The sequence below is a fragment of the Chiroxiphia lanceolata genome, chromosome 2 (genome assembly GCF_009829145.1).
Source record: "Chiroxiphia lanceolata isolate bChiLan1 chromosome 2, bChiLan1.pri, whole genome shotgun sequence".
NCBI classification, from domain to species: Eukaryota; Metazoa; Chordata; class Aves; order Passeriformes; family Pipridae; genus Chiroxiphia; species Chiroxiphia lanceolata.
The window spans coordinates 99,627,473-99,644,134 of NC_045638.1; the positions used below are offsets into that span (position 1 = coordinate 99,627,473).

The following is a 16,662-nucleotide window of genomic DNA, read 5'->3' on the forward strand; positions in this document are numbered from 1 at the left end:
TTTTTCTTTCATAAAGCACATTTAGATAAACAGTAGAAAATCTGAGTTGATACATCAACCACCTTTGCTGCCACCACTGATGAAATAGGGATCCTAAATTTGTCAATTTATTTCAAGGTAGAGAACATGAACAGAACAAAGGAAGTCTTGAAATGATTTACTAAGACTAATTTCAGTGAGTTCAGAATCAGCAAGTACCATCAGAAAGGACACATGCCTCTATTTATTTAATTTGACATTAAGAGCTTCTTCTGAAGAAGTGAAAAAGTAGTGCATCATATTAATCCTTTTCAACTATCCTATTATACTCTTGATCTTTTCCTCAGTATGTTATTGTGCTTACAGAAATCAAGCGAGGCTATGGCATAAAAGCTCTAGTCTTCTAGAGCACAACAATTCTGTGCTACTCCTTGATTCTCAAGGTCTGGCTTAGGAATTAGACAAAAGGGCTGTCCTGTTGTCATGACACACACTCCAACATTAAGAGACAGAATTTCAGTAAAAGTCTGACGTAGTGCTTCTACACTTCCATCTGGGACAAAACCTTCACAGTGTCCACTGGGTTGCTGTGTACACATCTGGATTGTGTCATATTATATTACTTTTCCTTTTGAGGTCTTTCTCCTCAGTGGTACTCAGTTTAATCCCTCAGTTCCTTAAAAGGCCAGGGTACCTGAGCATTTAACCCGTGTGAACAAGTGCACTAACCTTACGGGAACAAACTTTCATCCTGCTGTTACGTAATTGTCAGTAATGCCGGATTGAGAGTTATTCTGGGAACTAAATTACAATAGTGCAAGACACCTTTCTGTAGGCTACATTAAAACTATTCTAGCACTGAACTAGCTGAAATCAGCTTTTTCCAGCTAGAGAGAGATTCACAGTGTTGACATCTAGGTAGGATTATATGAGTTGTATTTAATTATTTAAGTCATAGCTGCAGTTCTATAGCTGTTCACAGCTTTCAGTGTAGTTTTGATTTGATCTAGTAGTATAGTTAAAATGATCAACAGATATCAAGGGCCTGTCTACCATTCCAGGTCAGCCCTAAATTACAAAACTATTTCAAAGAAAAAAAAAGTTTCACAGGAAAAAGTAGGTTGGTCAAATCTCATAAAAAGATAGTACTCTTTTAGTTTCTTTGTGGGGGCTATGCTCCAGAACATGAACCTCTACTGCAAAATTTCCTGTTCTTATCAGTGAGAAAACAGACTGAGAAATCTGCCTAGTGCCAGGCTTCCAAAGTGAAGTGACTGCTTCTGCACAGCTATCAGAGACATTGGAACTCACTAGAGGACAAAGCAAAGACTCCTGCTAGACTCCCACTTCGAGGCATCATCTGGAGTAGCCTGTCCCTCCCTGGCAATGGGGGTACCTCACCTGAACATCTCATCTGGATATCTAGATATTTATCATACCTTGGATATCTGGATATTTAGGATAGTCCTGCCATCCCTTGAGACAAGACCAGAACAATTGCCTATTTTGACACAGATGACACAGCTGAGGGGCAAATCAGCCACATTCAAACCCCAGCAGTGCCCTGCACTGGACCAGCCTCTCTCTGCACATGTGTGCCAGCAGGCAAGGACAGCAATGCCCAGGAAATGGCAGAACTGTTCTCACCTTTCCTGTGCAGGAGGGACTTCACACTGGATTTCCCACGCTGCCTTAGAGGCTGGTGGCGATTCTGGGTTGGGTACTTACTCTGACTTCTTACAGAACATTTTTAAAAGGTCTTCATTTTATTCTGATGTGTAGTTGGAGGTTAATTTTGCAGGAAATAATAACATGAGTTGTTGGCAGTACTGAGATGGCTCACTTACTGCTCTTGGTGGAAGACATGTGAAGTTAGAGGAGACATCTACCCACGACGACCATGGCTTTGTTTTTTTATACAGCTCTGGCTTACAAACTTCACATCGTAAACCACAAGCGCTCTAAGATGTCCAGAATGTTCTGAGAATAAGTTTGGATTCTTTAATATTGCCAAAATAATTTATATTAATTTCTTTCTGATGCTCCCTCACCCAGAGCAAATCTACCTGTTTCTCTCACTGCTTCAGTCCTGTATCATGCTCTTTATGCTACAAACCACTACAGTTTCCAAGCAAAAGACAAACAAAAACTTCTAGAGGAAAAGATATATTAAACCCAAAGTTTAAACTGATGGAGATTATAAAGATCCCATCCTAAAGCTATAAACAGTCTGAAGCAATATACACTAGGATAAAAGCAGTGTATTTCTGAGAAAGATGTAATACAGCTCCACAGTGAATTGAGTTGGAAAAGCTGGCCAATTTTCTACTGGAGCCCCTTTAATGTCTGCCACAAAACACTTGGTAAGATGGCTTTTGTACATCAATCACTCTGATCTACCTTGAAAATGCTGGCCTTTTTCCACTGTTCTGTGATTTAGCCCAGTGCAGGCAGTGACTCCAATTCTTCTTGCATATCTCTACATTTACTTGATTTCTTGAATGATCATACAGATGGAGGCAGTAGGCTTTCAAACTCAAACTTCTTCAGAAGACATGTATGCTACCCAGCTGACCTGGAGGGTCTGGGGAGTGCTCTTGTCAAAGGAGCATTCAGCTCCACAGGACAGAGAGAAACCAATCTTTTAGGAATCACATTTGCCCTTATCATCTTGTGTTATTAATTTTAATATATAGTGTTGTTATGAAATCATTATGAGGATACCTGATTGGGAAGTTGAGGGATTTTTTAGAATTCTGTTATTACTCTTCCCAGTAAATTAATTACTCATACTTATCATAGTTTTATGTAGCCTGTAAAGCAAGGAATTGAACATGCCAGTTTTTCAGATGAGTTCAGCACCAGGTTGTTTGGGTTTGAATTGCCCTAAAAATAACAGTTTGGATTAAGTTCTGAGTAGGAAAGAAGCAATAATAATTTGAACTGGCTTTCTGTTCAGTTCAAAAAGACATGAAAATAACATGTCAAGTTCAGGTTCACTTTGGTACAAAGAAGCCACGAATCAGACCAGTTTTCAGGTTTATTGCCTTGTTAAAAGCATGAAGGAGTTCAAGTAGCCAATTCCCTTGTAACTGTTTTCAGAACACGTCTCTCAGAAGCTGTTTTTAAAAGAGCATTTCAAAACTTTTTTTTTTTTTTTTTCTGTAACAATGACTAGAACTACCTGAAAGCCTTTGGGAAAGGTTTGCAGGATAACCAGAACACTAACATAAGTAGCTGTGGACACATCTTTTTCCCGAAATAGATCTCCCCCACTAAACCTCTTCAGGTAAATAGCCTGCATCTGCACCTGACAGCCTGATGGTCAACAAGGTGATGACATACTTAAGCAGAAGTACAAGCCCCAGATTGGCTGAGATATTTTGAGCATGCCAAGCACGCCAGGACAGAGGTTCACATGCAAGAACTATCAGATTTCTCTGCTGTACTTTTCTATGTGCCCTTTTGCACAAAGGTGAATTTTGTTCATCTTCAGTGCACAAATCAACTCCAGCAGCAGCAAAAACCAGAGAAACGACCTATTAAGAGCCTTTAGAAAGGGAAAATTACTTACCCACATGCCCAATCAGTGCAGGAGCTGACAATGAAAAGAGAAAAGGTTACAAAATGTCACAACACCAGTTGTTATCTCCAGAGAGAATAAAATGCAAGGAGAACACAGACACTCACCTGCCCATTGCTTCCTTTATATAGGACAGTTTCTGGAAAACAAACAAACAAACAAGTCCTAAGTATATTTGAGTAACATAAAGTGAAAGGAATTGAAATGCAGTTTATTTCCTTCTCTGTGCCAAAATAATTCTATCCTCTGTGTTTTCATTTGTTAAGTTCAAAATTTATTAACAAAGTCCCCACTGAAAAGAAAATATGTCCTACATTTCCAAAATACAACTGAAACTCAAAATCAGACACTATAAAGAGTACTAGGTTTGTCAGAGATGCTCTGCATTTCTACATTGTCCTGCATTGTCCTACAGGTACAACATTCTCTCAACCCAGAGGAGGCCAGCAACAAGATCCTTTTAAGAAAGCAGTCTTCAGAAATACAATATTACTTCTCCTACTTGTCTCTAGATATAAAACCATCTTTTGAAAGTACAGCTACATCTTAAAGTAACATATGAGGATTAATCTGATGACTTTGTTTACGGTTATACAAGTGATAGGGATGACATTTTTTCCTCTACTGGTGTATAAAGACTAAGCAGAGCTACGCAATTCATATTTTTTCCATCACAATTCTTGTGGCATTAGTGCCATTGGTCCTAGATAAGAGTCACAGGAGATTCTGGGAGGAATGCCACAAGAAAAGGAGTAGGTCATCAGCAGTTTGCAGTATGATAGCTGTTGAGAAATAATGCTATATCCTGCTGCTGTACCAATGTGAACAGAATACAAAATACTTATAGAAAATTATTGTCCAGCTAAAAAATTTCTGCTTCTCTGTTTTAGTGGTGGGAAGGGATTGTTTGGCAGAGTGTTTATTGGGCTGGCTTTCTTTATATGATCAATGCAGATATATTTTTTTAAAAAAAACAACACAAAGTGGATCAACTCAAGTATCTCCTTTGAAATTAAAATACAGTAAACTCAACACATACTATTTCCACTTTGAAAACTTCTCTACAAAACACCAATATGTATTCAGTGACCTAAGGATTGTCACTCCAAGGTAACCTGATCATTCTTCTTGTGAAGGAGAGGTGAAAAGGCAAAAGAGACTTCTTGAGTAGGTTAGCCTGCTCATTATCTCTTCACCTGTTTTTCTAGGGAAGTGTCAAAATTCAGTCATTATTGATTTGGAGCCATGTCAATGACTACCCTTCTCTTCTTTCCAGGACATCTGTGGACATTGTGTGATCACAGCTAGAATGGCAGGCAGCTTGGATATCAGCCTGAGGAGGGCTTGCCAAAATACAAAGTTCAGTCAGTTTGCTTTTTAGCATGTTCTTTGACCAACATTTATTATACAGGTCCATTAAATGAAGCATCTGGAGATACTTTAGTATGAAAAACTAAGACACAGTGAGACTAGTTTTAAGTGACAAACACAGAAACTAGGTAGTCTACAGTGAAAACTCTAACTTGGGGCCACTAAAGCTATACTGGACTTTGGATGGTTTTTTAAGGGGTCATTACACTGCTCTATACAGTGCTTGTACTCAGCCTTAGTGCACTGGGATCTACAAGGAACAGAGAGACTGATTCCCTCTATAGAAGATTTTGAAAAGTTATCTATAAGTAGTAGTTCATAAAGTAAAAAGTGTTTGTTTGTTAGAAAAGGAGACTTTATTCCATACTCAGGCAGTCAAGACGGTTTGTAGGTGCTATTAAAAACAATTCTGGTTATTACAGGCCTCGCATATATTTTTAATAACACCTGCTAGTCTGTGCCCAGCAGCTTTACTCATGGGTCCTCAAAGGTCACTGACAGCAGAGGTCAGTGTAATCCTAAACACCTCTTAGAGCAAGATGCCCCAGTGAGGGGTGCCTGGGTGAAAAGTCTGTTGCAGGGTAGCCTGAGGAGCTGAGGGCTCCCAGATTTCCTGAGCCTGGGTCTCTGGACTTAACCAACACATCTTGTTATTTCCAAGTTATCTATTCCATAAATTAAAAGATGAACTTCTAAGAACAAAATCTGAAATGTCAAATTATTTTTTTAACAGCCAAGGCCTAGAAAAACAAACGTTACACACCGTCTCCACATTTATGTTTTTAAAAGGGCATTAAATTACTAAGTTCTTATCCAATTTTGCAGTAAACCAGCACAGTAAACTAAGACTCTATGCCTGTGAACAATAGCCTCTGCATAGGGTAGCTGGACTTTCCTTAATTCACCTAGTTCAGGACAGAATATTCTCTCTTCACTGCAAATCATGTATTTCATGAAATAAAATACCTTTAAAGGATTACATTGTTTAAATGACTGGACTTTTCACCATGCTTTCTCAGATGAAATATCCCACTGGATTCAACAGCAGCTTTGCAAAATAATGGTAAAAACTGTCACTTCATATTTGTTTGCTATATAAGGCTGTAAAGCTTTAAAAAAAAAAAAAAGGCATAAACTTTGAATTAAAAATGAGTTGATAAAAGTATGACCATCACCCATCAAAATCCATATGCCAGTGTAAAAGCTCGCACACAGACAATTACCACCTTGCAGCTTTATGCCAGGGGTAAAATCTTAGCATTTACAGCAAATTCAAAAGGAAAGTTTGATCTGAATACCCAGTCTTCAGCTTCTTACAGTCTACAGAGGACTGAAAAACAGATTGACACATTTTGGATCAGTCCTACAGACTGAAATATAAGCCTAGTTTTTTATATTGTTAAATGTAGGGTTTTTTCAACCTAGGATGTGAAAACGAAGCATTCCCTATGGCTAAACTAGCATGGTCTGCAATAGTTTGTAGTGTGACTGTCTTCCTCTATTAAAGGTCTAATTTGCATTCCGGCCTGGGGTGTGGGCAAGCACTGACATACTTGAACTTCATTGTGAACAGGCACCTTTTTCCCCTAATTAGAAGACACAGGTTCTAGAGTTCTAATATTGGTTTTGTTTCTCATTTATTACAGAATAGCCTTTGCCAAAACACCTCAACTCTCTGACTCATTTCCGTCATTAAGAAGCTGGAGTTAGAAACACACCTCCTGCACCTGGACCTGCAAAGATTAGTTGATGTCTTTACCCTTTGAATACTGGAAATGATCTATAAATAGCTCTACATAACAGCAGCAGCCACGCCAAAGCTCAAGGGGAGCTTTTACTAAGTGAAGCTACCTCTGGCAGATGCTTTGTACAAAATTAGTTCTCTTCCTATCATCATTATTATACCAATTCTTCTAAAGCTGGGAGCTGAGTTTTGTGTCATTTGCACTAACATTCTCCTTTCTGAACAGTTAGTTTTATATAATGCAAAATTTTCACGAATTAATACAAGTACAGAACACTGAATACAAGCTACCACAACACCACAAATCACATATAGTACCAACTGGATGAGCTTCTGTCAATTTATGAACTTGTAGAAAAGCAATTATATAGGATACTTTTGCCTGATCCTAAGAGACAGTTGTTATGCATAGAAGACAAAATATCTTGGAGGTAACCCAAGGAAGGAGAAAAAGGTGGAGGAAATGTCAAGGAGATCTGAAATAATCTCATATTAGTTTAATCCTATCTGTGTAGTATTGTACCAAGCATATTTGATTTAACACCACATATACACTTCATTTACAACAGGAAAGTCATACCAAGAAATGACTCTCTCTCTGCCTGTCCCACCATGGTGCACGGCAGAACCACGCTTCTCATGAAGACAAGGCCACAGCACTGGGGATAATTCAAGGAAATGGATCACAATGTCCAGAACTGAAATTACAGGGAAAGAAAGGATGGGGAGCAGTGCTCTGAGGTACATCCCTGACAGGTAAGGTAAAAATACAGCATACAGTAAGAGAGATAACATGGACAGCTTAGTGGAACAGACAGCTCCACAGCAGAGGTGAGCTTTCAATACAGAAGTGATTCTTCAGTATGTGTTAGGCAGTGCTATCTAGAAACAAAGAGCAAAACACAGAAAATAAAGAAAAACTAGAGACTTGCAAAGTAAAGGATCTGATTGGACAGGGTTGATGAGGATGAAGCATCAGTTCTGAGTTCTGCCTGGAAAGAGATGAACACAGGCTTCATGGCTGACAGTTTTTGTGCTCTGTCAGGTGCAAAGGAGAGATCAAAAAGGAAGATTTAGGCTGGAATTGGAGCAGAGTGACCAGAGAAATTGCCTAAGAGATGGAAGAGAGATGAGGCAAGATTTGAAGAAGCAACTAAAGGTAATAATTCTATTTGCATATTTGTGGCAAAGGGTGTGGGGTTTTCTTTTTAAGTTAGAGAAGAATAAAGCTTGCAACTAAAAGAGTCTAAGTCAATAGGAGAACAGTAAGTGTAGGGATAAGAAAGAAGATGAAGGAAATCTGACATTATGGCTCAAAGGAGGGCAAGGGAATTTCTTTTTTGCATCCATAAGGGGGAGTGGGGCTGTGAAAGAGCAGACAGGGTCTGCTTTTTTCCAGGTCTAGAAGAATCTGGAGGTGGTTCTATGCAAATAAAAAATGTAAAGGGACTGGAAACTGTGGTTGGGACATTTGATTGACTCTGAAATTGGCTCATTTGGTTAGAGCATGGTGCTAAGATTGTGGTTTTGACCTTGTATGGGCCATTCATTTAAGAGTTGGATTTGATGATCCTTGTGGGTCCCTTCCAACTCAGAATATTATGTGATTAAACAGAGAAGGACAATGGTTAGTTCACAGAGCAGGAAGAGAAGAGACTGCAGAAGGAGCCTTTCTGCTGCAGGAACCTTGGGAAGACAAAATCATCTACTTCTGTGAGGTATTCAAACTACGGCACTGGGAGTAAGTGGTTACAAATTACATCGTTGGGATGCTGCATCCCATCTTTGAACACAGCTCTCAGAACTCCGGCAAAATCACTTATTTTACACTGCTAAGTGCCCACTTCAGCATGTTAAGGAGGTGTTTTGTTATGCTGCCCATTCAGGCATCCTAAGTCTTCTGCCCCTTTTACCCTAATCTGTCACTGAGCAGTTAGTCTGTGCTGCAAATACTCTGAAACAGAGGGAGCTGCTGATGGGCTGGAAAGTCAATACTAAATAAAAGTACTGATGAGTCAACACCATCGTGGGGTTTGTATTTTGTCCCAGGAGCTTTTCAAGTTGCTTTTTGGTAGGTTAGCACCTCTCATCACAGTTTTGGGGATTCCTGGGCAAACTGCATTTTGGTTCTCAAACAAAGCTGTGCTACAACTCCTTTCCAGGGCTAACTTTGAGCTTAACTCGTGGCTCTCAGACCCACTAAAAGGTGCACACAGCACAAATCTCTCTCTCACCAGAAACCAAAAATCACACAGACCTGCTTCCTTTGAAAAGGATTCATAACCTAATCCATGTTGTCCCATTTCATATGCCCAACACTGTCAGATATGCTTTGTTATACACCTGGGGCTGTATATGAGCCCTTAGCAGGTATAGCTGAGTATTTGCTCAACAGATTAAGTTATGGGAGCTCCCTTAATTCTTCGTTTCTCATTACACCTTTTCTCAATGTTTTGTCACTGTAGATTGTCATCAGATCCATAAGGAACAGCAACTCAGTAAAACTTTATTTTCTGAAATTTGATTGAAGTCTAGAGAAGCAGAAATTGTGACGTGTAATCTGCCATAAAGGATGGATTTGCCATAATACATGCCCACATTGGAAATGCGGGAGGCAGATAGAACTTTACCCTGGAAGCACTCAATATCATGCTTTAAGCTGCATTTTGCTATGGATTTGGAAGGAGATTCAGCTTGGAAACCCACAGATTTATTTTTCCTAATTTTTTAGTTACGCTGAACTTCCTTTGAGGGAGAGGCAAAGGGAAAATTCACAGCATGCAGGACACCTAAAAATAAATTTCATGTTGCTATCTACCAAAAGTAATGCAAAAAGACACTCTGAAATAGACTGCCAGAAACTGCCAGCAGCCCAATACGAAAGAGGCAGTAAAGCAATGGTGTGGCACTAACAGCCAATATATGCCAAAAGAAAAGCAGAATTACTTTTATCAGCTGCATGCTAAACTCTTGAAATTAACCACAGGTGATTTACAGACACTAGAGAGCAGAGGAAGATTAGAGAGAAGTGGTATTTAATGAGGCACATAATGGCCAAACAAAAAAACTACTGCTAACTATGTATGTTGCTTTTCTACAGTGCCAGGCAGAAGCTAATCTTCCTTTTAAGCAACAGAGTGGGGACTATTCACATGTATCACACACTTGCAAACTACAGAACACTGTGCACTGTGACATGATGGCAGCCCTTGGATGAGAAGTGCTCAGCACTTTAGGATCAAGTCTAAGGAATGGAAAAACAAATGGCAACAGCTGACCATGAACAAATGAAGGAACATGCTGTAATGAGAGGGAAACAAAACCTCACAAACAGTGGAAAGGCTTGACCACACAACTTGGTCAGCTTAGCTGGTGAGAGTGGAAAGAACAAGAGGGTAGGAAGAAGGATGTTCTTAAAAGCAGAGATGTATCACTGGATCTGTTTGAACTTTAAAAGGTTTCACACTGACAAAAATTTTGTGCATGAGTATAGATGAGAATGGTGAGTCAGTACTAGAGCTAACAATTAAACTCACACTCTGACCCATGTATTCAAAAATATGCCATTGGATCTTTTGAAGGTGGCTGATTGGAGGATGTGAGAGAGTGCTACTGCCTTCGGTCTTTGGTTCAAAGTTAAATTGAGTTCAGGTTTTTATTTCAACAAAAAAATCATCTGACAGATTTGTGACATTTTATGTGGAGCTCAGTGGTGACAGCATTCAATCGATCTTGTCACTGACTAGTCTGCCATCATATCAGCCCAACAATTGTCACCTTTTACCAACTGTGCTTAAAGCAAATAGAAGGGTGAACAGTCTTTTTCCAGAATATTGCAATGCTGAAAGGAATATATCCATCTACAGGAAAAAGGAAACCTAAATGACACATAAATCAGATCAAACACAGATCAAACACTTTATCTGACTCCACTGTAATGCTGCAGAGCCATACCCAAAAAGGTTAGAGCAGCAGTGGGAAGATAGATGCATCACCCTCTTTGCAAGAGTCATTTTGATTTCTTTTAATATGCTGCCACTTCCGATCATCTCACTGCCAAAATCTTACATAAAACAATGATACAAGCACTCCACACATAAAAAATCAAATCAAATGAATTCTATTTCTCTCAATCTTTTTGCAAGTCTTCTAAAGATAACAGCTCATCACATGTCACAGAAGCAAACTGGCTGGCATCACCTGTGAAGACTAACATGCAGGCTCAGGAGAAAAAAAACCCAACAAACAAAACACCTTCTTTTCATTATCCACAATAGTTTCATATTCACATTCTTTAGTGCACATTCCTAGCATACAAGTCCATAAAGAACAGAAGGGAAAAAAGTCAGTGCGTCCACACTGGTTGAAATCACTGATCCTATAGGATCACACATTTAAGGCTTATCATAAGTTTCATAAAACTACTCATCCATTAGCTTTCAAAAGTAGAAGACACTCTAATCTTAAGGAAGTCCATAAGCCACCATACATTTTAAGACAGCCTTTTATCCAGAGAAATTAAGCTATCTGCTGTATTTCAGATGAATACAAAGTTAAACACTTAATTTTAAAATTCACAAACTCCTGAAAATATATCTTGGTATTCATTTGAGATAGGGTTCTTTAGTTTGGCTAATGCCCCTTTTGTTATCTTTAAGGTAAAATAAGCTTGCTCAAACTGAAATAACAGACAATATACCAAAATATTCAGCTTTTTTTTTTATTACCTTCTTTTACACTCGTACTCTGATTTTAACCTCTGCAACTCCCCATGGTGACAATGTTATCAATTGCCTTCATAGGACACCAAAGCTTTTTATGTTTTTAGGTACTCTCATTTCAGTCAGGCAGCAGTGTGCAGACAACACAAACCTACAGAACATCAAACAGGCAATTTTGCCATATGTCTTGGTAGCATCAGAAATACAGCTCAGAGTTTCCTGCTTCAAAGTGCCAGTTGGACTGAAGGCATCTCAGTGTGCAGCTCAGAGCAGGAAGGCAGCTACATGCCACAGGGGGAAACATGTCACAACCTGACTCATGTCATGCTGCCTTTTCAGACAAGGTGTCAGACACCATCTACTTGTCAGGAACATACTTATGGAAAACAACATTCTCTTCATCGCTGTTGCTTCTTCCCTCCATTAGATCAGCCATAACTTTTGGAACTGATCTCAGAACTATGCATCCAAGAGCTGGAATACTCATACCTGTTCCCCACATTACTGCCTGTCATATGCCAAGTTCCACATTGCAGTGGGACATCATGTTCTCACCCATGAGAAAACACCAAGCAGGTGCTGTACCCACCTTCACAATCAGACTCCGGTGCTCCTCAGACTGACTGAAGTTTGTGCCCATTTCAAAGATACTCATTATTCCTTCCTCACACAGGCTCATCCAGGCATTATACTCTTCACGCTCTGGCAGTCTGTCCCAGAATGTCTTGAAGACCTCCCACACTGTTTCCTGACACACTGAAGGCACAAGAAAGGTCTGGTGTTAGTATAATAGGAGTGCTTCCATAGTTTCCTAATAACCATCAAGAACAATAGTATTTTTACTGAGTGAAACCGCTCTTTGATCAATGGGTCAAATTAGAAAACTTAGAAAATCAAAATAGTATGGCAAATGTCCTCACAGAAAGTAGAGCTGGAACTTAATTTGTAAGAATGATAGTGGCACTGTTCAAAATTTTAGAGGCTCAAGTAGGAACAATTCCTTTGGACTCATCTTTACACAGAATTTAAAATATGTTTTAGGAATTATAGTTGCATTAATAACTTGGAAAACAAGGCAGGATGATGAAAAGACAATAATATGCTAAGAAATAAGGCAAGCTCTAACCCTACTGCATATATCCACTGAGAAAGAACTGGACAGCTATGAACAGTCAGATTGAGAATTAAGGGTTAAATATCTGTACTACCCTGGCTGCTTTAACCTCTCGATCTCTATCTTGAATGTGCTCTTTGCCAATCAGAGCAGTTGGTCACACTACCCTTAAGCAAGAACCTCTCTGTGATGCAGGATAACTGGAAGAGAGGAAGATTTATAGGATTTTCCCTGTGTCCTAGAAGAGAATAACATTAAAAGGTGAACTCTAAAAATCACTCACAACAAATGCCAGGCTGGAGTAGTAGCAGACAAACCTGCTTTTTGGCCTTAATCTGATCTCACCGTTTATATAGACACAGTCCAGCAGAGGAATACTTTGCATTCCGAGAGAGTCCTGACATTGTAAGCAAAACCCTACAGGAGACTGACCATGAATCTATTTTCAGAAAGTAATTTTCTTCAATCAGCTTAAAAATTAGCGCTAGGCTGCCAAAACCAGCACCTTACTGTTATTTATTCTTGATACTTTGTATTCTGGATTCCAAAATTGTTTATATGTGCATGTGTAAAACTTAACACATAGATTACATATGGAAACATATTTTCATTCAACTAAGAGACAGACATTTTTCTTAAATGCAAAGGCTTTGCAAATAATGACCTTAAGGAACTGTTTCCCATGCAGTAACACCCTTAAAGCTTAGCTGATTCTGGCACACTGAATGGTACCATGGAGAAGATGTTCTTTTCTTTTTTTCGACCCCGAATTTTAGTTTATCAGAGCAGTTGAGACCATTGCTCCATTGTGGAACTCTGCAGATACACAGATATGTCTCATTTCTATGCCACACTCCTGACAGCTTTCCTGTGTGGAGATCAACCTTGTAGCTCCTTTGATATGTATGACCAGAGAAGAACACAGTCCCCAAACTCAGCATTATTAACTGTCAGTAGGATAATACTATTCCAGAACCCCTACAGGTAGTTGTAAAAACCAGTAATTTGGAAAGTACTGGATATGTTTCCAATCAGTTTCATCCTTATGCATCTTCATCAATCAGAAACAAATTGACAGGCATCCACGTACCATCTCTATCGTCCCCTCAAGTTGCCTTTGCAAATTCTTTAGGCAGGGACCACATTTCCGTATGACCTCTGCACAGACCTCAGGCAATGAAGCCATAATCCTACTCTGGGATTTCTGGATCCTGCTAGAGTACTATAAGCTTCCTGAGGCAGAACAACATCTGCAGTATTCTTTCTACCATCCCACTTGTAAGAGCTAGGCATCCGGAAAAGACTGAAGTCTAGTATCAAATCCAGAAGCCTACACTAAGGCTCTCATTTCTTTTGGTGGTACTTGTATCCTACACTTTGACTAATGGATCTTTCACTCCAGGTGCAACATTATAAAGCAACAATCCTGGAATGAGATTACTCCCTTGGCTGGATAAGTCCTCAGCAGACTGTCAGTAAGAACTGAAGCTATGACAAAGAGCTTGCACATTGCAGTGACACTGTCTAATCCTACAGTTTTCAAAGGGCAACAGGCAAAGGACTGGCTTTCCAGTTGCAAGTAATTGAAGACAGTTTTCCTTAATGCTCTTAATAAGTTTAAATAAATGTGATGAGACAGTGTCTTGCCTGATACAAGCTGCTCCCATATGAACAGTTGTTCCAATTGGTTCCCAATAGATTAAGGATTTGTTGTGTGTCCTTTCATTTGGAATTAGACACCCCACTGAATTCCAGTCCTAAAGGCTTTGTGCCATCTGTGGGCTCCAAGCCCATTAATTAGACCTAAGTTGTTAGAACACAGTCAGTATTCTGTGGAAGAAGGAAGTGGACATGGATAAGGAGTCACATTTGTTCCTCTCTAGCCTGTCCTACCTAGCTGTTTCCACTGAGGTGAGCAACAACAAGCTGGACAACACGGTGCAAATTCCTTCTGTATTCAGAAGGAAAAGGTGGGCACATTTCTTCCTCCTGTGCAGTATGAGAGTGTGTTAGTTCTGACACACAGGGAGGGATTAAAAGCAGGTAAACATCTACCACAACTGCCATTTAATACTTGAAATCACATCCTCAGCCATGGTGAGCTGCTTGCCAGCACACTCACCCTGCAACCTTGTTGACACACAGTCCATCTTGTTCATTGTCCTGTTTATTCCAACTGGTCAGTTTGTAAAGTGGGGGATGCTTTACAGGATAACAAATCCAGGTTGTAAGGGCCTCAACACAAAAACCATCCCCGGATAGGCTTATCTATATGGTGTTCAAGAACAAATTCAAAGCCTGGCTAAGAAAAAGAACAATTTTGTTTCAGTCTTTCTCATAAATGTTTTCATCGTTTTGTAGTTAGATGAGAGTTGCGACTGCAAGAGCAGAAAGAGAGTAGCACAGTTTATTTGGTGTGGTTCAAACCACATATATGTAAAGGAAACAAGCACAATTCTATCTCCCATCTCTGCTTCAGATATGTCAAAAAGGAGCTAGTTCTTTGAAGCCAGGAGCCAGTTTCATTGGCGTGGCCACACAGGGAACTGAAGAGACACTATGCTCACAGTGCATTCAAGTCACCTAACAAATGTGATTAACCAGCTTTTAACTTGAAGGTGGAGTCCACCCCTGTGATAGGTTTTTGACTAAGTTTTTGGTTTTTCTTTACTAAGAAGGTTTTTCAAGGTTTCTTATCAACAAATTCTTGAGAACTCCCATATAAGAAAAATATGTTTTTTATTAACTACATTTTAAGTATTCTGCGACTCTGTAGACAAAAGTTGGAGCACAAAACCATAAAGTTAAAAAGGACTTCACTAGAAGCTTCAGTAAATAATTATAGCTTACTGTATAAAAATAACTCACTATCTTTTCTTTCTGACCATCCAGAAACTTGCCAGTATCTGTGTCACATACACTGTCTACACATGCTGACAATATGTGAAGCAGCTTTTGACTAAGATTTAAAATAAAAACTCCTTGAAACCAAAAAAGAAAATGAAAGAAAATGAGTGTTGGGGGAACCAAACAGTTTACCCCTTAAACTTTTTAATTATAAATGTAACTTTGACTTTTAAATATAAAACATTTAAAGTAGATAGGGAATGGAAAAAAAATTGCCACGTTAGAGCTTATTACAACTTGCCAGGAGCCCAACAGTTCAGAGTTGTGACTGAAGCTGCTGAATAGGCTTTGCATTATGATCTTTCCAGGATTTATGTTCCTAAGACTAGCTATGAAGTTCTTAAAAACAACCAATCAAGTAGCCAGTCCTGCCAGCATCAGGAAGGAATGGCTGAGCAGACCCAGCAGCATTGCCACATGCCACCTGAACAGCAGATCAGCCCTCAGGGCACATGTGAAGAGCCAGTCTTCATGGCTAGATCTCATGCCACACTTTCACTAGCCCATTACAGGGCTGGCCACTGGTGCAGATAGGCAGGACAGCATTAGCAGGACCGGGCCCTGGAGGAGACAGGATTTGCAATGAGGCCTTTAATCCCCAGCAAACAAAACTGATTAAAAGAATCATAAAATCGAGATCAATCTTTTAAGGCAGTGAGCTAAGGGTCTTGAAGCTACTCATAGATGGGAAGGTAAGCTCTTCTAGGAATTTCTTCCATCGTCCCATGGTTGCAATAATAAATAATTTGTATTGTACTGTTAACAGATCTCTTGGCTACCTTGCAATTCTCCTCTGAGTAATTCAAATGTTAAAGAAATGAAGGCTTATGATATAAAGAGAGACTTCGTGCTACAGGGATGTGATCATTGCGACTGACTACAGGAAAGGAAACAGGTATGCTGAAGACATGTAACTGACTGGCACAATAAACCAGAATTCAAACCAGGAATGCAAATCACATGGCTTGTTGTGCAGTTTGTCTCCAAAGTACACTTTGTATGCATGTACTACATTTTCCATGTACTCCATCCTGAGAAACCTTAGAAATTAAAAGTCACTTAACTCATAATTTAGATAATCATCTTCAAGGTGAGAGAGGAGACAGGAGAAAACCGAAAGACCGGAATGTGTGGTCCATGCCCTTGTGCAAACTTCTACTGGAGCCAAGTGCCACAAGCACTTAAAAGTAGGCAATGTCATGACCTTTAAGGCCATAACAGGTTTCAAAGGTTGCTTCAGAAA

The 16,662-nt window shown here is 39.5% G+C and overlaps 1 protein-coding gene across 9 annotated transcripts in view; it reads right to left on the bottom strand.

Annotated features, from left to right (window-relative positions):
* Positions 1–16,662, bottom strand: part of IMPG2 (interphotoreceptor matrix proteoglycan 2) — a 61,219-nt gene that overhangs the window by 31,827 nt on the left and 12,730 nt on the right. For 5 of the 9 annotated variants that reach the window (XR_004355047.1, XM_032677940.1, XM_032677939.1 and 2 more), the window contains 3 exons: positions 11,988–12,154; positions 3,670–3,701; positions 3,554–3,577 (listed from right to left, as the gene is read on the bottom strand). Coding sequence is in view for 8 of the 9 variants with exons in the window: in XM_032677940.1 (XP_032533831.1) it covers positions 3,554–3,577; positions 3,670–3,701; positions 11,988–12,154 (223 nt within the window). In the remaining variant the exon portion in view is untranslated. Of the gene's footprint in view, positions 1–3,553; positions 3,578–3,669; positions 3,702–5,899; positions 5,968–11,404; positions 11,866–11,987; positions 12,155–16,662 lie in introns of those variants that run through there. The other 4 variants (XM_032677944.1, XM_032677942.1, XM_032677938.1 and 1 more) reach the window with 4 other exon arrangements.